The sequence below is a fragment of the Mobula hypostoma genome, chromosome 23 (assembly GCF_963921235.1).
Source record: "Mobula hypostoma chromosome 23, sMobHyp1.1, whole genome shotgun sequence".
Taxonomy (NCBI): Eukaryota; Metazoa; Chordata; class Chondrichthyes; order Myliobatiformes; family Myliobatidae; genus Mobula; species Mobula hypostoma.
In genome coordinates this window covers 59,332,271-59,354,238 of record NC_086119.1, presented here as the reverse complement: position 1 = coordinate 59,354,238, position 21,968 = coordinate 59,332,271, and the positions used below count along the sequence as shown (strand labels likewise).

Below are 21,968 nucleotides of genomic sequence, written 5' to 3'. Positions count from 1 at the left end.
TACAAACTAAGTAGTAGAAAAGACAAGCAATAAGGTAGTGTTAATGGGTTCGTGGACTGATAAGAAATCTGATGACGGAGGGAAAGAAGTTGAAAACATTGGGTGAACGCTCCTGCACCTCCTTCCTGATGGTGAGAGCATGTCCAGCATGGTGAGGGCCTTAATGATGGATGCTCCTTATTGAGGCACCGCCTCTTGGTAATGTTCTCGATGGCAGAGAGGGTTAGACCATAAGACGCAAGAACAGAATTAGGCCATTGGGCCCATTGAGTCTGTGGCATCATTCCATCATGGCTGATTTATTATCCATCTTGATTTCATTCTCCTGCCTTGTTCTGTAACCTTTGACATCCTTATTAATTGAGAACTTATCAACCTCCTCTTCAAATATACTAAATGACTTGGCCTTCACAGTAGTCTGTGCAATGAATTCCATAGATTCCCTAAGCTCTAGCTAAAGAAAATCTTCCTCATCTCTGTTCTGGATGCCCCTCCAGAGGGCACGGCCTCACACTATGAGGCCGTGCCCTCTGGTCCTAGGCTCTCCTTCTCTACTCTATCCAGGCCTTTCAATATTCAATAGATTTCAATGTGATTTTCCCCGCTCTTTCTGCTAAGCTTAAGCAAGTGCAGGCCCCAAACTATCAAATGCTCTTCATACAGTAACCCTGTCATTCCTAGGATCATTCTTGCAAACATCCTCTGGACCCTCTCCAAAGCGAGCAGACTTCCTACTTCCTTAACACTATCTTCCCTTCATGCCTTTTTTCCTGCCAATTAATTCCTCAAGGAATTCCAACTGATTTGACAGCAAGATTTCCCCTTAAGGAAACCATGATGACTTTGGCCTATTTTAACATGTGTCTCCAAGTACTCCGAAACCTCATCCTTTATAATGGACTCCAACTTCTTACTAACCACTGAAGTCAGACTAACTGGCCTACAATTTCCTGTCTTTTGCCTCCCCTGCACTTGTAATTTTCCAGTCCTCCAGAAACATGCCAGAATCTGGTGATTCTTGAAAAATCATTATTAATGTCTCTACAATCTCCTCAGCTCCCTCTTTCAGAACTCTGGTCCGAGTAACTTATGTACCTTCAGGCCTTTCAGCACGTTCTCCTTGGTAAAAACAACTACACCACCTTCTTCCCACTGACACTCTTTGAAATTCATAGAAAGCCTATAGCACAATACAGGCCCCTTGGCCCACAAAGCTGTGCTGAACATGTCCCTACTATAGAAACTACCTAGGGTTACCTATAGCCCTCTATTTTTCTAAGCACTATGTACCTATCCAGGAATCTCTTAAAATACCCTATCATATCTGCCTCCACCATTGTTACCGGTAGCCCATTCCACCCACTCACCACTCTCTGCGTTTTTAAAAAAAAACTTACCCCTGACATCTCCTTTGTATATACTTCCATGCACGTTAAAACTGTGCATTAGCCATTTCAGCCCTGGGAAAAAGTCTCTGACTATCCACACGATCACTGCCTCTCGTGTTAGCCATTTCAGCCCTGGGAAAAAGCCTCTGACTATCCACTATGCTTCTCATCATCTTATTCACCTCTATCAGGTCACTTATCCTCCGTTGCTCCAAGGAGAAAAGGCCAAGTTCACTCAACCTGTTCTCATAAGGCATGCTCCCCAATCTAGGCAACATCCTTGTAATCTTCTCTGCACCCTTTTTATGGTTTCCACATCCTTCCTGTAGTGAGGCGACTAGAACTGAGCACAGTGTTCCAAGCTGCAACATTACCTCTCGGCTCTTAAACTCAGTCCCACGATTGATGAAGGCTCATCCACCATGTACCTTCTTAACCACAGAGTCAACCTGCTCAGCAGCTTTGAGTGTCCTATGGACTTGGACCCCAAGATCCCTCTGATCCTCCACGCTGCCAAGAGTCTTACCATTAATACTATATTCTGCCATCATATTTGACCTACCAAAATGAACCAGCTCACACTTATCTGGGTTGAACTCCATCTGCCACTTCTCAACCCAGTTTTGCATCCTATCGATGTCCCACTGTAACCTCTGACAGCCCTCCGCACTATCCACAACACCCCCAATCTTTGTGTCATCAGCAAATTTACTAACCCATCCCTCTACTTCCTCATCCAGGTCATTTATACGATTCACGAAGAGTAAGGGTCCCAGAACAGATCCCTGAGGCACACCACTGGTCACCGACCTTCATGCAGAATATGACCCTTCTGCAACCACTGTTTGCCTTCCATGGGCAAGCTAGTTCTGGATCCAGAAAGCAATGTCCCCTTGGATCCTTCCATGGGGTACCTTATCAAATGCCTTGCTGAAATCCATGTACACTACATCTACTACACTACCTTCATCAATATGTTTAGTCACATTCTCAAAAAATTCAATCAGGCTCGTAAGGCACAACCTGCCTTTGATAAAGCCATGCTGACTATTCATTATCATATTATGCCTCTCCAAATGTTCATAAATCCTGCCTGTCAGGATCTTTTCCATCAACTTATCAACTACTGAAGTAAGACTCACTGGTCTATAATTTCCTGGGCTATCTCTACTCCCTTCCTTGAATAAGGGAACAACATCTGCAACCCTCCAATCCTCTGGAACCTCTCCTGTCCCCATTGATGGTGCAAAAATCTTTGCCAGAGGCTCAGCAATCTCCTCCCTCGCCTCCCACAGTAGCATACTGTTAGCATACTGCTGGTGTCTTGCACAGTGAAAACATGCAAAATATTTATTACATTCATCTGCCATTTCTTTGTCCCTCTTTATTATCTCGAGTGCCATTTTCCAGTGGTCTTGTATTCGCTTTTGCCTCTCTTTTACCCTTTTTACATCTGGAAAAATATTTGGTATCATCTTTCATATTATTGGCTAGCTTACCTTCATATTTCAGCAACATACACAAAATGCTGGTGGAACGCAGCAGGCCAGGCAGCATCTATAGGAAGAAGTACAGTCGATGTTTCGGGCCGAGGCCTCTCGTCAGGACTAATGGAAAAAAGAGATAGTAAGAGATTTGAGAGTGGGAGGGGGAGGGGGAGACCCAAAATGATAGGAGAACATAGGAGGGGGAAGTATGAAGCCAAGAGCTGGGAAGTTGATTGGCAAAAGGGATACAAGACTGGAGAAAGGGGAATATCATGGGACGGAAAGCCTTGGAAGAAAGAAAGGAGGAGGGGAGCACCAGAGGAAGATGGAGAACAGGCAAGGAGTTATTGTGAGAGGGAAAGAGAGAAAAAACCCCACCCAAATAAATAAATAATAAATTAGGGATGGGGTAAGAAGGAGAAGGGGGCAATTAACGGAAGTTAGAGAACTCAATATTCATACTTCAGTTGCTTTTTAGTTGCCTTCTGTTGGCTATTAAAAGCTTCCCAATCCTTTAGCTTCCCACTAATTTTGCTTTTATGCTGTATTTGATTTCCCTTGTCAGCCATGGTTACCTCATCCTCCCTTTAGAATAGGACTATTTTGGTATTTGTCCATACTGGAGCTGACAGACTGTAAGTCTCTGCAGCCTTCTGCGTCCTGTGCATTGGAAGCTCCGCAACAGACTGATGTAGCCAGTCAGAATGGTCTCCACTGTATATCAATAGAAATATAACAAGAGTCTTTGATGACATACCAATTATTTTCAGACTCCTAATAAAGTGTAACTGTTGTCGTGTTGAGTTCAGGATAGAACCTTTGCGGTTCTGTCACCCAGGACTTTCAATTTGCTCACTCTGTCCAGAATTGACCCTTCAGTGAAGAATGGTATATGTTCTCCCGACTTCCCTGTCCTGAAGTTTTGACGCTGAATTGACGTGGGATGTGAGGTTATTCAACTGGCTGATGTATGTCAATCTTGTATGCTTCCTTATTATCATCTGAATCTGACAACAACAGAGGTCATTGGTGAATTTATAGATGACGTTGGAGCTGTACCTTGCCACACAGTCATAAGCGTAGAGAGAGTAGAGCAGTGGACTAATGCGCATCCCTGAGTAGTTGATTTTTAGCGAGCAGGAGATGTTATTACCGATGTGCACATTGTGTCTGGATGAGGAAATCAAGGAACCAGTTGCAGAGAGATGTAGAGAGGTTCAGCTTTTGAACTTTGTTGATTAATAGTGAGGGGATGATGGTGTTGAACACTGAGCTGTAGCCTGACATGTTTTGCTGTTGTCTAGGTGCTCCAAAGCCAATTGTTGAGTCAGTGGAGTCACTGATGGGCAAGTTGCAGCTTGTTCAAGTGCTTTTGCTCAGGCAGGAGTTAATTCTTGCCATGTCCAATTTCTCACATCACATTAGATGTGAGCACTACTGTGTGATAGTCATTGAGGTATTCACTGTTCTCCTCCTTTCTTCTGACACTTTGTCCATGACGCAAAAGACTAAAAAATCAGTGCAGCAGTCATCCATAGCAGCCTGGAATATGTCTAATTAGGTCCTGGGGATTTGTCCACTTTTAAGCCCACTTGTATCTCGTATCTCCTAGATTTCTTCTAGAATTCCACCACCCTCCCTTTCTCAATTCTCCAACACAATGTCCTTCTTGGTAATGAATAGTTATGAGAGCTATTAATTTAAGACATCACATACATTCTCAGATGGTCTCTCTGGACTTTTCAGAAGCTCAATGGAAGTGGCATATGGAAAGTGCCTCTGTCTGACGGTCCCACGGTTCGCCTCCTCGTTCCAGAGAACTGAAGTGGTAGCATTTATTTAGTTTTATTTCATGCTCAATAATGAACCAATGGTTAAGAAAAAGAGTTCAAAATTAAAATTTATTATCAGAGTACACGCATGTCACCACATACAACCCTGATATTCTTTTTCCTGAAGGCATACTCAGCAAATCTATAGCATAGTAACTGTAAACAGGGTCAATGGAAGAGCAAGAGCATAGAAAACAACAAACTACAAATGCATATATAAATAAACAGCAATAAATAATGAGAGCATAAAATAACAAGATAGAGTCCTTAAAGTGAGATAATTGGTGTGGGAACAGCTCAATAGGTGATGGTTGAGGGGTAGTAACTGTTGGTGTGGATCATTGGGCACTTGTGCCTGCAATCTGATGGCAGCAGCGAGAAAAGGATGCGTCCTCCCATCCATTGAGTACATCATAGGATGCTGCTTTCCTATGACAGCATTCCAATCAATGGATGTGAGGGCTTTATCCATGATGTACTGGGCTGAATCCACTACCTCTCGTTGGATTTTCTACTCAGAGGTGTTGGTATTCCCATACCAGGTTGTAATGCAGCCAGTCAAGACTTTCCACTACACATCTGTAGAAGTTCGTCAGGGTTTTTGATGACGTGCTGAATCTCCACAGACTTCTTAGGAAGTAGAGGCGCTGTCGTGTTTTCTTTGCAATTACATTTATATAGGTCCTTTGAGATGGTGACAGTCAGGAATTTAAAGTTATTAGCCCTCTATACCTCGGGTTCTCTGATGAGTAATGGCTCTTGGACCTCTGGTTTCCCTCTCCTGAAGTCTACAATCAGTTCCTTGATCTTGCTGACATTGAGTGAGAGGTTGTTGTTGACGCCACTCAGCCAATTTTTCAATCTCCTTTCTGTTTGCTGATTCATCACCACCTTTGATGCGGCCCACAGCAGTGGTGTCATCAGCAAACTTGAATATGGTATTGAAGCTGTACTTAGCTACACAGTCACAGGTGTAAAAGGGGTAGAGCAGGGGGCTAAATACACAGTCCTGTGCTGCACCTGTGCTGATGGAATTTGTTCAGGGGATGTTTTTGCTAATCCGAACTGACTGGGTCTACAAGTGAGGAAATCCAGGATCCAATAGCACAAGGAGGTATCAAGGCCCAGGTCTTAAGTTACAAAAGAGTTTTCTAGCTTAAAATTATGTTACTTTTCCTAACCAATGTAGTACTTTGTTCTTTATTCTTTCTAATTCTTAAGCGTTCTCTGCTTTTAAGTGTTTCAATGTGTACCACTGCATACACTTACTCTATAAAACTATACCCCTCTTCCCCTTCCTACCCCATCCCTAATTTATTATTTATTTATTTTTTCTTTTCTCTCTTTCCCTCTCATAATAACTCCTTGCCTGTTCTTCATCTTCCTCTGGTGCTCCCCCTTTCTTTCTTCCAAGGCCTTCCATCCCATGATACTCCCCCTTCTCCAGCCTTGTATTTCTTTTGCCAATCAACTTCCCAGCTCTGGGCTTCATCCCTTCCCCGGCTGTCTTCTCCTGTCATTTTGGGTCTCCTCCTCCCCCTCCCACTTACAAATCTCTTACTATCTCTTTTTTCCGTTAGTCCTGACGGAGGGTCTTGACCTGAAATGTCGACTGTACTTCTTCCTATAGATGCTCCCTGACCTGCTGCGTTCCACCAGCATTTTGTGTGTGTTGCTTGAATTTCCAGCCTCTGTAGATTTTCTCGTGTTTACCTATATTTTGTTTTTTTTTTGTAGTAGAAATTGGAAAATAAGCCTGTTCCACGAAATGTTCCATCCATGTTAATGGTCATTTCAGATTTCTTCTCAAAATTTGTTTGTCTCCTAAATCTTTATTAACCCATCAGACCCTTGGAGATGTTTAACTTCATTTAAAATTTTAAGACTTAAGGTTATTCTTGTCAACTAATTCTTTCCTGTCTTTTCACTGGTGCTTCTATTCTCTAAAATGGAACCACCCATTTCCAGCAACACACATAAAAGTTGCTGGTGAACGCAGCAGGCCAGGCAGCATCTCTGGGAAGAGGTACGGTTGATGTTTCAGGCCGAGACCCTTCGTCTGACGAAGAATTCACTGCAGAAGTGACCATGCAGTGGCATGGTGGCAGGAATGTAACACTGGAAATAATAATTATAGTCTCTATATATCTGATTACTGTTACAGATAATTGACAGCAGTATGGGGTTATCAGAAGATGCCAAAGAACCCAATGTGTCATCAGTGCTGCCTTGGATAACCTTGTACAGAATCATAAAGCATGAAGAGGATGAGTTTGACACACTCCGCCGGCAGCATTGTAAGAGCGAAGACTCCGGTTAGTATTTCTGCCTGAACTCGCTGGAGTTTAGAAGATCTCGTTGAAACCTATCGAATATTGAAAAGCCTGGATAAAGTGGATGTGGAGAGGATGTTTCCAAAAGTAGAAAAGTCTAGGACCAGAGGGCACAGCTTCAGAATGCAAGGATGTCCTTTTAGAACAGAGATGAGGAGGAATGTCTTCTGTCAGAATATAGTGAATCTGCGAAACTCATTGCCACCGATGTCTGTGGAGGTCAAATCATTAAAGAGAATGTTGATAGGTTCTTGATTAGCAGGAATATCAAAGGTTACAGCGAGAAGGCAGGAAGATGGGGTTGAGAGGGATAATAAATCAGCAAGCATGATTAGCAAAGCAATTTCAATGGGCCAAATGGTCTAAGTATGTTCCTATGCCCTTAGAGTCATAGAGAAGTACAGCACAGAAACAGGCCCTGTGGCCCATCCAGTCCATGCCAAAACCACTTAAACTGCCTACTCCCATCGACCTGCACTGGGACAGTAGCCCTCCGTGTACCATCCATGTACCTATCCAAACTTCTCCTAAACATTGAAATCAAGCTCACATTGCACCATTTGTGCTGGCAGCTCACTCCACACTTTTATGACCTTCTGAGTGAAGATGTTTCCCCTTATGTTATCCTTAAACTTTTCACCGTTCCCACTTAACCCTTTTTCTGTAGATACTGTGTCATTTCCTGAGTAAATAAAGATGCAAAAAATTTGTTTTAAGATCTCCCCCATCTGTTTTGGCTCCACACATGGATCACCATTTTGATCTTCCAGAGGACCAATTTTGTTCCCTGCAATCCTTTTGCTCCTAACATATCTGCAGAATCCCTTAGGATTCTGCTTTACCTAATCTGCTCGAGTGACTTCATGCCTTCTTTTAGCCCTCCTGATTTCATTCTTAAATGTTCTCTTGCATCTCTTGTACTTCTTCATTTGTTCCTACCTGCTAGTATCTGCAATGCACCTTTTTTTTCTCTTTACCAGGGCCTTAATATCTCTTGAAAACCACTTGTTTTCTTTTGTTATCTATACTCAATACATTGATTCATGAAGACCAATATGCCAGTAACTTTCTTTACGACCCTATCTTTACCTTTTATTCTGACAGCATACAAGCTTTGTACTCACAAAATTTCGCTTATGAAGGCCTCCCACTTACCCAGTACACCTTTCCCAGAAAAGAGGCTGTCCTGATCCACACCTGCCAGATCATTTCGGTTATTATCAAAATTGGCCTTTCTCCAATTTAGAATCTCAACCTGCAGACCAGACCTACCTTTTTGCACGTTCACTTTGAAGCTAATGCCATTGTGATCACCAGATGCAAAATGTTCCCCTACACATACTTCTGTCACCTGCCCTGTCCCATGCCCCAATCGCGGATCCAGTATCACATATTCCTTCGTTGGGACTTTTACGTACTGATGAAGGAAACTTTCCTGAGCACACTTGACAGATTTTATCCCATCTAGTACTTTCACAGGATGGGATTTGCATTCAATATGTGGAAAGCTAAAATCTTGCAACAGTTGCGATCTCTCTACAAATTTGTTCCCCTAAATCTCTAGGACTGTTGAGTGGTCCGTAATATAGCCCATTAATGTTACCATACTTTTCTTACTTCTCAGTTCCACCCATAACACCTCACTAGACGAATGCTCCAGTCTGTCCTGACAGAGCATTACTGTGACATTTCCCTGACTAGTAACACCACCACTCTCTAATTCCTCCTGCTCTGACACGGCTAAAACAATGGAACCCTGGAATACTGAGCTGATTGTAATCAGACAAATTTGAAGTGCTGCAAGTGATGGGAAAGTGCCATGCAGGTTTGTATGTAATGATCGTGCAGTTGGTTTATTACTGTTTCATGTATCGGGGTACAGTAGAAAAACTTTGTTTTGCTACATCAGCACATGAAGTAGGACAAGGCAAAAGCAGAATAAAGTGTTACAGCTACAGGGAAAGTGCCATGCAGGCAGATAATAAGGTGCAAGGCTCTGATAAGATAGATTGTGAAGTCAAAAGCCCATCCTATCATAGAAGAGGTGCATTCAATAGTTTAATGACAGTGGGAGAGAAGTTATCCTTGAGCCTGCTGGTATGTGGTTTCAGGCTTTTGTACCTTCTGCCCAATGGGAGGGTGGTGAGAAGGGATAATATCTAGTGTGAGTGGGGTCTTTGATTATGCTGGCTTCTTCACTGAGGCAGTGAAGAGAGTAGGCAGAGTCCATGTACAGGGGCTTGATTTTTTTGATGTGTTGAGCTGTGCCCACAGCTCTAGTGTTTCTTGCGGTCAAGGACAGATCAGTCACCATAACAAACACTGATGATTCTAGGTCGGGTGAGTCTGCCTCTAAAAATTGGTGAGGATCAATGGCCATACCAAATTTCCTGAGCCTCTTGACGAAGTAGATGTGCTGGTGAGCTTTCTTGGCCTTTGTGTCTGTAGTTGGACCAGGATAAGCTGTTGTTGATGTTTATACCTAGGAACTTGAAGCTGTTATCTATCACTCAACATCATTAATGCAAACAGCAGAAGCATGTGTACCATCTGTCCTCCTGAAGTCAATGACCAGCTGTTATGTTTTACTGACATTAAAGAAAGGGTTATTGTCTTCACATCATGTAAATAGGCTCCCCCTCTCTCACTCCAACTTGTTCTGTGGTGTTGTAATCTACAAACCTATAAATGGAGGTTGAGCAGAACCTGGCCATGTTGGCTTGCCCTATTTCACTAAATCCACTGTTGCACACTTTAGAAGATAGAACATAAGGGGGACTTCCGGTAGAGCTCATGGAGTGAAGTTGTGTTCTTGACTCGCTCCATTACCTCTGAGTTTTTCTTCTTATGATCAGCTATATTTTAATTAACCATTAAGGCATCGACTAAATTGGGCCCTTTGATAATCGGATGCTTTTAAGGTCTGCTATGTCTAAGAATGGAAAAAACGGGAAGGACGGCAAACCTCCGGTTAGACCGAAAGGTACCGATTTTCCTCTGACTGAACCACCGGTGACTTTGAAAGCTATATCGGATCTAATTCAAAGGGAAATTTCAACCTCTATTACGGAGCTGATTCATGCGGAAATTTCAACTAATTTCCAGAAAATTGCTGATTCAATCGATAGGATACAAACATCTATTACGGAACATCAGTCGGCTATATCTGATCTTCAAAAATCCACGCAACAAAATGAACTCAAGATGGAGAAAATCGAAGAAACAATGTAATGAAGAAGAAACTTGACTTTCTGACCTTTAAAAACTCTAACTTAGAATCCAGAATGCGACGGCAGAATCTTCGAATGATCGGGGTGCGTGAAGCTGTGGAATCTGATAACCCTATGACGTATTTTTCTCAACTTTTAAAAGATGCATTTCCTACTGTATTTCCTGACCAACCACCGTTACTGGATCGTGTTCACAGAGTTCCATCATACTCGTCTAAGTCAGATAAACCTCGACATGTTATCTTACGTTTTCATTACTTTCAAGACAAGGAGAAACTGTTTCGCTTTGTTCGATTCGTGGAGGATTTCAGCAAACCAATTCGGGATCAGCGGGTTCGTTACAGATCTGTGATGTCGGAACTCTACAAGATGGATTTAAAACCAGCGCTGCTTTACCCAGCACGTCTAAGGATTCGTACGTTGGATGGAGCCCTCCGTTTTTTTGAATCTCCATCGGATGCCCAGAGTTATCTGGATCAATTTTCACCTTCAACATCTTAATCGTAATTTTTAACTATCTCCGTTTGATCGGAGGTTGTGAATTTGTCGGCCTTAATTTTTTTTTGCCTTATATGGGCAGAAAAGTTTATTTTTGATTAATTAATACGGTTGCTAAACTTTCTTTCTATCTGCGTCATTCCTTTCTTTTTCCCAGGGGATTCTGGATGGTTATTCCCTCAGCGTCATTCTATGTATTTCCTTTGAGGCCTTAAATTTTGTAGTTTTTAAATCTTTTTTTTGTAGGTTTTCATAACTAGTTTATGTTAATAATTTCATTTCTTTTTTTGTTTATTCATAGGGTCTGGGGTTTGTTGCGGTTTTTATATTTTCTGGCTTTTTCTCTGTTATATTAAGTGTTTGTTTTAATTGATTTACTTTTTTTATTCTTTTACTGTTTTATAACTAGCTGATCTTTTTTATATTTACACTTTTTTTTAGGGAGCGTCTATTGGAAGTCATGGGGGTAGTTTTAGTGCTTGCTTCTTTCTGGCTGGTCTGTGTTAGATTTAGCCTTGGTTTTATGGGGTGGGGGGTGGTAGGAGGGGCTTCACGTTTTAGTTTTTTTCTTCTTGGGCTATGTATATTATTGAAGTATTGGTTGCGTTCTCCTTCCCGGTATCTCTTATTTGTTCTGTTCCCTTTCCGGGTTCGTGAGTCGAGCCTATCGTCAATCCTCCTTGTTGCGGGTTGACTTTAGGGTTTATGGAGTCTATTATTAATTTTGTCTCCTGGAATACTAATGGTCTTAACCATCCTATTAAAAGGAAAGAAGTTTTTAAAGTGTTCCGGAGACTTAAAGCACAAATTTTATTTTTACAAGAGACCCATGTGCGGAGGGGGGACAGACTATGTTTTTTTAAATTCTGGAAGGGACAACAGTTTCATTCGAACTCTAATGCTAAGATTCGAGGCGTCTCTATTTTTATAGACTCCTCAGTTACATTTATACAACATGATATTATTTCTGATCTGAATGGTAGATTTCTACTGGTTAGTGGTCTACTATTTAATAAAAAGGTAGTTTTGGTTAATGTTTATGCTCCCAATATGGACTGTCCGGAATTTTATAAATCATTATTCAATCAGTTCCCGAATTTGAATGAGTTTTCATTGATCTGGGGCGGAGACCTTAATACCTGTTTATCTCCAGCTTTGGACCGTTCGGCTCCTCTACAGACCTTACCTAATAAATCTGCAACTTTGATTAATTCATTCCTTTCTGATTCTGGGTCGACGGACATTTGGCGTTTTTTGCATCCTCAGGAAAAAGATTTTTCTTTTTTTTCACATGTTCACCATTCCTATTCAAGAATTGATTATTTCTTTATTGACTCTCGTCTTATTTCTTCAGTGATTAAATGTGATTATGACTCTATAACCATTTCGGATCATGCCCCACTTAAGCTTTCTATTAAAATTCAGGTCAATACACAAAATAATAGACAATGGCGTTTTAATTCGCTGTTGCTTCAGGACTCGGACTTTGTTAACTTTATGAATGAACAGATTGATCTTTTTTTTTACAATTAACTATACAGAGGATATTTCTGTGAACATTCTTTGGGATACTTTTAAAGCTTATATTCGTGGTCAGATTATTTCGTATTTGAGGAAGAAGCTGAAGCAGGAGAAGTTGGTAATTGTAGACAAGATTAAGGAAATTGATAAGAAATATGTTACAGCTCCCTCTGAGGAGTTATATAAACAAAGAACTGAACTTCAAATGGAACACAGTTTATTACTTTCGTCCTCGATTGTAAACCAATTAAAGAAAACAAGAAGTGAATTTTATGTACACAGTGACAAAATTGGCAAACTGTTGGCTACCCAATTGAAGTCTAATTATGCTAAATCTCAAATTAATCAGATTTATAATCAAAATGACCGACTGATACTTGATCATCCGGGGATTAATCAAACCTTCTTTGATTTTTATTCTTCCTTATATCAATCAGAGTCTCCTGGAGACTCTAAATATATGAATGATTTTTTAGATAACCTAGACTTCCCTGAGATTTCACAGGATATGTCTTCTATGCTAGATACTCCCATTACCACTGATGAGATTAAGAATGTTATTTCCTCTATGAACTTGGGGAAAGCTCCTGGCCCTGATGGGTTTACCGTAGAATTTTATAAATGTTTTGCACCTTCATTAATCCCTTGGTTCTATAGGGTTTTCGAGGCTTCATTAAAACTTGGTAAACTTCTCAAATCTTTCAATAGAGCGTCAATCTCTCTAATATTAAAGAAGGATAAAGATCCTGCTCAATGTGCATCTTATAGACCAATATCTTTATTAAATGTTGATTCTAAAGTTTTTTCTAAGTTATTAGCAAATAGATTAGAAAAAGTACTTCCTTTTATTATTTCGGAAGACCAAACGGGTTTTATTAAAGGTCGTTACTCTTTTTATAACATTTGCACACTGTTAAATATTATTTATACCCCCTCACAAAATGTTCCTGAGTGTGTTATCTCTTTAGATGCTGAGAAAGCTTTTGATAGAGTAGAATGGCCTTACTTATTTAAGGTGCTTGAACTGTTTAATTTTAGCTCGAAATTTATGTCCTGGATCAAACTGTTATATCATTCTCCTGTGGCCTCGGTCCATACTAACTCTCTAAGCTCTCCTTTTTTCCCTCTTTTTTGAGGTACTCAACAAGGTTGTCCTCTTAGTCCTTTATTATTTGATATTGCATTAGAACCTCTTGCAATTGCTATTCGAGAATCTCCAAATATTGCTGGGATAACTCGGGGCTTAAAGTCCCATAAAATATCACTCTATGCTGATGACTTACTTTTATATATTTCTAATCCTCAAAAATCCATCCCTGTTGTTTTAGAGTTATTAGCACAATTTAGTCTCTTTTCAGGTTATAAATTAAATCTTAGTAAGAGTGAACTTTTCCCGATTAATAAACAACTTCCCTTATATCATAACTTTCCGTTTAAATTGATTAATAATTATTTTTCATATCTTGGGATTAAAATTACTTGTAAATACAAAGATTTATTTAAGATTAACTTTTTACCCTTAATTGACCATTTATTCAACTTTCATCTAAATGGTTTCCTTTATATTTAACTTTGATTGGTCGTATTAATGCAGTTAAGATGTTTTTTCTGCCAAAATTTCTATATATATTTCAGGCATTACCGATTTTTGTTCCAAAATCTTTTTTTGATAAAGTTGACTCAAAAATTTCTTCATTTATTTGGCAAAATAAAAACCCGAGACTGGGTAAAATACATTTACAGAAAGCTAAGAGAGATGGAGGTTTAGCATTACCTAACTTTAGATTCTATTATTGGGCAATTAATATTCGACATATGAAATTTTGGTTACTTGACCAGGATATACTATCCATTCCTAAATGGGTAGCATTGGAATTACAATCTGTTCAGGGCTATACACTTGGCTCTATTTTAGGTTCCTCTCTTCCTTTTGATTTGAAACACCTCAAACAGGTATCTAACCTGATAGTTGAATATACCTTATGTATTTGGTTTCAATTCAGAAAATTTTTTGATCTTAACCAATTTGGACTAGCGATTCCTATCTTAGGTAACATATTTTTTCCTCCCTCTTTTATGGATCGTGCTTTTCAAATTTGGAAGACTAAGGGTATTTCATGGTTTTTGGATTTATTTTTAGAACAATATTCTTTTGAACAATTATCTAATAAATATAATTTATCAAGAATACATTTTTTTAGATATCTACAAGTTAGAAATTTCCTAAGTACTATACTTTCTTCTTTTCCAATGCTGCCTCCTACATACATTTTAGATACTATAATTAACCTTAATCCATGTCAGAAAGGTGCATCGGCTATGACTTATAATATTATTATGAAACTTAGGAAAGCTCCATTTGATAAGATTAGGGTAGATTGGGAACAGGAATTGGGGTCTAACATTTCCGTGGATGATTGGGGGCAGATTTTACAATTAGTCAATACTTCCTCTATCTGTGCTAAACATTCCCTAATTCAATTTAAAGTTGTTCATAGAGCACATATGTCCAAAGATAAATTAGCTCGCTTTTATTCTCATATTAATCCTTTTTGTGATAGATGTCCGGGGCAGATAGCCTCTTTAACTCATATGTTTTGGTCTTGTCCTACTCTGGAAACTTTTTGGAGAGACATTTTTAATATTATCTCAAAGGTATTGAATATAGATATTTCTCCTCATCCTATTACTGCTATCTTTGGACTACCTAAAATTTCCAGTAATCTTTCTCCTTCAGCCCGTAGAATGATTGCATTTCTTACTTTAATGGCGAAAAGATGTATCTTACAACATTGGAAAGAGCTTAATGCTCCAACCACCTTTTTTTGGTTTTCTCAGACGATATTATGCTTGAATTTGGAGAAAATTAGAAGCAATCTTTATGATTCCTCACTTAAATTTGAACAGACCTGGAGATCTTTTATTCAATATTTTCATTTAATGTAATTTTTTTTTCTTCTCTTTTTTGCTCCATATTTATATACCCTTCTTGTTTTTTTTTACTGTTTTTAATGGAGGTCGGGTTTGAGGATGTGATTTTAAGTTCTTTAACTCTACTTGGTTACAAGTTAGCCCATTGCTTTGCTTTGCTTTTAGTTAGTTGCACGGTGGGTTTTTTTTGTGGTTTTTTTTTTCCTTTTCTCTATTGATATATATAAAAATTAGTATACTATTATGTTACCTTAGTATGTTATGTTTAAATTACATTGTTTGTATCACTTTTTTTTCTGTATTAATATCTTCTGTAATTTTATTATATTCTAACAGTGTATTAGTGCCTATATGGCTTACCTTTTTGTATACTTATTCAATAAAAAGATTTAAAAAGAGAAAAAAAGAACATAGAACATAGAACTTTACAGCACATTACGGGCTCTTCAGCCCACAATGTTGTGCCGAACATGTAACCTGCTCTAGAGACTACCTAGAATTTCCCTAAGGCATAGCCCTCTATTTTTCTAAGCTCCATGTACCTATCTAAGAGTCTCTTAAAAGATTCTATTGTATCTGTTTCCTCCACCGCTGCTGGCAGTGCATTCCACGCACCTACCACTCTGTGTGGAAAAACTTACCTCTGACATTCCCCTTGTAACTACTTCCAAGCACCTTAAAATTATACTCCCTCGTGTTAGCCATTTCAGCCCTGGGAAAAAGCCTCTGGCTATCCACACGATTGATGACTCTCATCATCTTATACACCTCTATCAGGTCACCTCTCATCCTCCGTCGCTCCAAGGAGAAAAGGCCAAGTTTACTCAACCTATTCTCATGCTCCCTAATCCAGGCAACATCCTTGTAAATCTCCTCTGCACCCTTTCTATGGTTTCCACATCCTTCCTGTAGTGAGGAGACCAGAACTGAGCACAGTACTCCAAGTGGGGTCTGATCAGGGTCCTATATAGCTGTAACAGCTGTAACTTTTGAACTCAATACCATGGTTGATGAATGCCAACGCACCATACGCCTTCATAACAACACAGTCAACCTGCATAGCAGCTTTGAGTGACCTATCAGCAGAGACTCCCAAGATCTCTCAGATCCTCCACACTGCCAAAAGTCTTGCCATTTATATTATATTCTGTCTTCAAATTTGACCTACCAAAATGAACCACTTCACACTTATCTGGGTTGAAGTCCATCTGCCACTTCTCAGCCCAGTTCTGCATCCTATCGATGTCCTGCTGTAACCTCTGACAACTCTCCAGACTATCCACAACACCCCTAACCCTTTGTGTCAGCAGCAAACGTACTAACCCATCCTTCTACTTCTTCATCCAGGTCATTTATAAAAAATCACAAAGAGGAGGGGTCTCAGAACAGATACCTGCAGAACACCACTGGTCACCGACCTCCATGCAGAACACGGTCCATCTAAAAGCCCCCCTTTGCCTGCTGTGGGCAAGCCAATTCTGGATCCACAAAGCAAGGTCTCCTTGGATCCCATGCCTCCTTACTTTCTGAATGAGCCTTGCATGGGGAACCTTATCAAATGGCTTACTGAAATCCACATACAGTGCTCTACCTTCATCAATGTGTTTTGTTACATCCTCAAAGAATTGGATCAGGCTCGTAAGGCACATCCTGCCCTTGACAAAGCCACGCTGACTATCCCTAATCAGATTATGTCTCTCCAAATGCTCATAAATCCCACTTCTCAGGATTTTCTCGGAACAGCTAGGCCACCACTGAAGTCAGACTCACTGGTCTATAATTTCCTGAGCTATTACTATTCCCTTTCTTGAACAAGGAAACAGCATTTGCAACCCTCCAATCCTCCGGTACTTCTCTCGTCCCTATTGATGACGCAGAGATCATGTCCATATGCTCAAGCGTTTCAGTCCACTGTAAGTCATCCCCACAATTGCCAAGGTCTTTTTCCCTGATGAATACTGAAGCAAAGTATTCATTAAGTATCTCTGGTACTTCCTCTGACTCCATGCACACATTTCCATTATCGTACCTGATTGGTCCTATTCTCACACGGCTCATCCTCTTGCTCTTCACATACTTGTAGAGTGCCTTGGGGTTTTCTTTACTTCTGCTCAGCAAGGCCTTCTCATGGCCTCTTCTAGCTCTCCTAATTCCATTCTTAAGCTCCTTCCTAGAAACCTTGTAATTTTCTAGAGCTCTAACAGTACCTAGTTTCTTGAACATTTCGTAAGCTTTTCATTTCTTCTTAACTAGGTTTTCTACATACTTCTTACACCATGGATCTTTAACTCTACCATCTTTTCCCGGCCTCAATGGAACATTCCTATGCAGAACTCCACGCAAGTGTTCCCTGAACATTTGCCACTTTTCTGCCATGCATTTCCCTGAGAGCATCTACTCCCAAGTTCCTGCCTAGTAGCATCATATTTCCCCCTACCCCAATTAAATGTTTTCCCAAATTGTTACCTCCTATCCCTCTCCAGTGCTATCGTGAAGGAGATAGAGTTGTGGTTACTACCTCCAAAATGCTGTCCCACTGAGAGATCTGACACCTGGCCAGGTTCATTTCCCAATGCCAGATCAAGTACAGCCTCTCCTCTAGTTGGCTTATCTACATATTGCATCAGGAAACCTTTCTGAATACACCTAAAAAATTCCATCTTGTCTAACCCCTTGATGTAGGGAGATGCCAATCAATATTAGGAAAGTTAGAATCTCCCATCACAATAACTATTATTATTGCACCATTCCAGAATCTGCCTCCCTATCTGCTCTTTGATATCCCTGTTACTATTGGGGGGGGGGGGGGCCCCAAGAGTCTATAAAACCACCCAGTGGAGTTATATAATATAAGTCAATAGCATCATAACATTTTAAGTATCGTTTGGATATTAAACACGCAGCACAAATTTTCCCTGTATGAGCATATAAAATCATTGCAACACACCAATACCGCTGAATCAGTGGGAGCCCTGGGATTGTTTTCCTGCAACAAAACGGTCCTATCGAAGGGTGACGAGAGACAGCGATACTCAAACAGGGTTCCTTATGTCCAGTCTATTCCGCAAATTACTTTTTGTTGCATTCATTGCAGAGATACGTTGGAAATGGAAGCAATGTTTTCAGTGCTTTCGTAGCTATCTCAGGATATTCAGCCTTGACTTTGATCCAGAATGCAGGCAGAGATGTTATGTCAAACATACTCTTCAGCCCACCATCATTTTCAAGCTCGAGGAGTTGTTCTTCCCGCGCTGAAATGGATGACGCGCGGGTAATGGCCTCGCATGCGTAGTGGCTCAACAGTGGGCGTGACAGGGAATGAGAAAAGGTGCAGCTGACTCCTATCGCCAAATCATATTGTTTCCTCGCGGCCCGGTAGCGCGTGCTCTGCGGCCCAGTACCGGTCCGCGGCCCGGTGGTTGGGGACCGCTGCTTTAAAAGTCACCGACTGTGACCACAAAAAAGGGGACTGGTTTTCTGTGGTGGAGCTATCACCCAGGAAAGGGTGGACACATGGACAACTCCCCACCGGTCAGTGCCTTTTCTTTTTACTGCAAGAGCAACTGATCAATCCACCTGATCGATCCTCCAAAATCCCACTTTTTCTGCGGGCACAACAAAGCTCATTCAGTGTCCCAAAATGTGTCTGAGGTCTACGTCATCTGACCTCCTATTTTATTTTCCCGTACTGAGCACCAGCTGTCACTCAAATAACTCCTCCTTCCTCTCTCTGTGTAAGAAATGCCAGCAGGCGATGTCCTTGAAGAAAGTATAAACAACCTGTGAGCAGCCTTCGTCTCTCTCTCTCTCTTTTAAAAACAAGTTGTTGGTGTTAAATAACTCTCTCTCTGTCTCTTCCAAAGCACAGTTCATAGGGGTAATCGAGCACAGTTCATAGGGGTAATTCAGGGCCCCGTCACACTAGGTTAACCTGTTCTTTTGCTCAACTGCAGATGCAGATCCACATGTAGTCCTTAGTGGTTTTAATCATTAGGAGGAAATTGTGCAAGGTAACCAGTTCTTTGAATGTATTGGTAGTGCATCACTATATGTGTATTGATTGACCAGTTGATTCTAATTGGCGATCCAAATTTCATCATTTATGGATCAAATCTTCTCAAAATTAGTGGTAGAATCTGGGGACCTTGTTGATTTTCATCTATTCCAGTTTATAGAAAGCTGTGCAGAGTAATCCTTTCCATTGGAAGAGAGAGAGGTAAAGAAAATAATATTATTTGTCACTTGTAAATTGAAATATACAGTGAAATTCATTGTTTGCGACAATGAAACAACACTGTCCAAGGTGGCAGCCTGCTTACGTTGCCAATGTAGCCATGGTCTTCCTGCTGTTCCAGGAAATGTGATTGTCAAGGTCTTCCTCACCTACTGCCTCCCAATGGCTGAAGAGCTGCTCCATGAATCACATTATGGATTCTGTCCATGTGTTCTTTACCACTTCAGATGCGTTGAGCAGTACTAATCACTGTTTGTGATCTTCTTGGACCTTGCTAAATCCTTGGACTCTTGTCAGTTAAAAGGGGTTGTGGGACACCCTCAAATTCAGCTGCCCATGGAAATTTGTCTGTATCTTACACTTGCTTCATGGTTTCATGCTTCAGGTTTCCCAGTTCTTATTAGTTTTACTATGTGTATGTAATGTCTTTTACGTGGCTGTGAAAACCTCACACTTGAACTCATGGGCGAGTAGGATGCAATGGGTTGGGCAATATGAGACAGATGGAGGCTAGCCTGTAGAGTATTGTAGTAATTTCATTTTGAGCTATCAGGGGACTTCAGAGCTGCACTAGATACAATTTAAGCTGTGTTATGGAGTCAGAAAGTAGTTGTTTTGTGGTTAAAATAATATGAGGTTAGAAACTCTGCTCTGCTCAGGTCATTGAGATTGTGAGCACAGTAACAGGATGTGAGATATTCTGAACTGGGTAGGTAAGTGGAGGGTACTTTGGTGGTATAGGAAAGCTATGGATTTATTATGTGGCCATGTCATAACTTTTGCCATTAGATCCTGGATTGCACAATCCCAGGTATGAATTGTTTTTTAACAGGAATTATTCATTAAGCACTCTTTCCTGTTTTATGTACTTTAACATGGATATGCTCTGATATCTTAAATGGACATGTTCCATCGAGAAGTGCGGAGGCCAGTCTTGCCAAGACGTGTTCTCTCAGTGCAGATAAGCCCAAATCTCCTTCAATTGGTGGTGCAATGGTTTGAGATTTGGAATCTTGACTGACTTTCTCCCCATAACCCTTGGATACCGGTATTCATTCTACTAATGTTATGAATTAGTTTTTATTTAAATTATTTGTTCATGGCATGGGTACCTCACTGGTAATGGCAGAAATTGTTGTTCAACCTCAATTTCCTCTGACTGAGAGATGGTTAAGGGTCAATTGGAGTGCTTCAACATGAGCCAATGGTTCAAAACTGGCTGTTAGTTCAATACTTCAACCACTATTCTATCATACCCATTTGTGCTTCTTGTTATTCATGACAAGGGGTGCATTTCTCAAATTTTTCACACAAATGTTTCTTTCAAAATCTCTGTTTTCTGTAGATACCGAAACTCCAATGCTGCCTTCGTCTCTAATGTTACTGAACACAGCGCATGAATATCTCGGACGGAGATCCTGGTGCTGTAACTCTGATGGAGCGTTGCTGAAGTTCTACGTGAGTAGCCTGATGTGTGATATTACTGTGCAGGAAACAAAGCAGTTGGTCCATTTAGTCCCACCTGATTCTCACTCATACAATATAAGCCTTTTCTTTTCCCCTTTTCAATATTGTTCTGGACGCTTAATTATCTTTAGTGAAATACGTAGTTTTTTTTCCTGGGGAAAACTTTTAAAGAGAAGTTCTTGGTGAGGAGATACACATTAGAGGAGCTCTGCTGTCAGACCTAAAGAAAGAAATAGAAAAGATAGATAGATAGATAGACATACTTTATTGATCCCGAGGGAAATTGGGTTTCGTTACAGTTGCACCAACCAAGAATAGAGTATAAATATAGCAATATAAAGCCATAAGTAATTAAATAATAATATGTAAATTATGCCAGATGGAAATAAGTCCAGGACCAGCCTATTGGCTCAGGGTGTCTGACCCTCCAAGGGAGGAGTTGTAAAGTTTGATGGCCACCGGCAGGAATGACTTCCTATGACACTCAGTGTTGCATCTCGGTGGAATGAGTCTCTGGCTGAATGTACTCCTGTGCCCAACCAGTACACTATGTAGTGGATGGGAGACATTGTCCAAGATGGCATGCAACTTGGACAGCATCCTCTTTTCAGACACCACCGTCAGAGAGTCCAGTTCCATCCCCACAGCATCACTGGCCTTACGAATGAGTTTATATTAAATATTAAATACATTTAATATAATCCTTTTCATAATTCAGAAGAACTAACTGTAAGGAATTACATATGCTTTATGTAACACAAGGACTTTACAGCTGTTGCAGTGTACTGTCCACTTTTGAGTACAAGGTTAACAGCTGTCAGGTTTAGAGCAGTTTCTAATTTATTTGTTTGACTGATCCTCAAGTTCTAGAGATTGATTGGGTTTATTTTATATAAAACTAGAACGTAGAGGATATACCTATAAACAAATATTAAATAGTCAAATTCTCTTTTGTTCTCTAGTCATACTTAAAAAATTTCTTTAAAAATCTCATTATTGTCATTATGCTGTGGCACTTGGATTCCATGTTTTCCATACCCATAAACC

The 21,968-nt window shown here is 40.3% G+C and overlaps 1 protein-coding gene across 4 annotated transcripts in view; it reads left to right on the top strand.

Moving 5' to 3' along the window:
- cabin1 (calcineurin binding protein 1) overlaps positions 1-21,968 on the top strand; it is a 693,325-nt gene that overhangs the window by 140,268 nt on the left and 531,089 nt on the right. For all 4 annotated transcript variants that reach the window (XM_063031768.1, XM_063031766.1, XM_063031767.1 and 1 more), the window contains exons 17-18: positions 6,872-7,022; positions 20,800-20,912. In XM_063031768.1, coding sequence (XP_062887838.1) covers positions 6,872-7,022; positions 20,800-20,912 — 264 coding nt within the window. The remainder of the gene's footprint in view (positions 1-6,871; positions 7,023-20,799; positions 20,913-21,968) is intronic.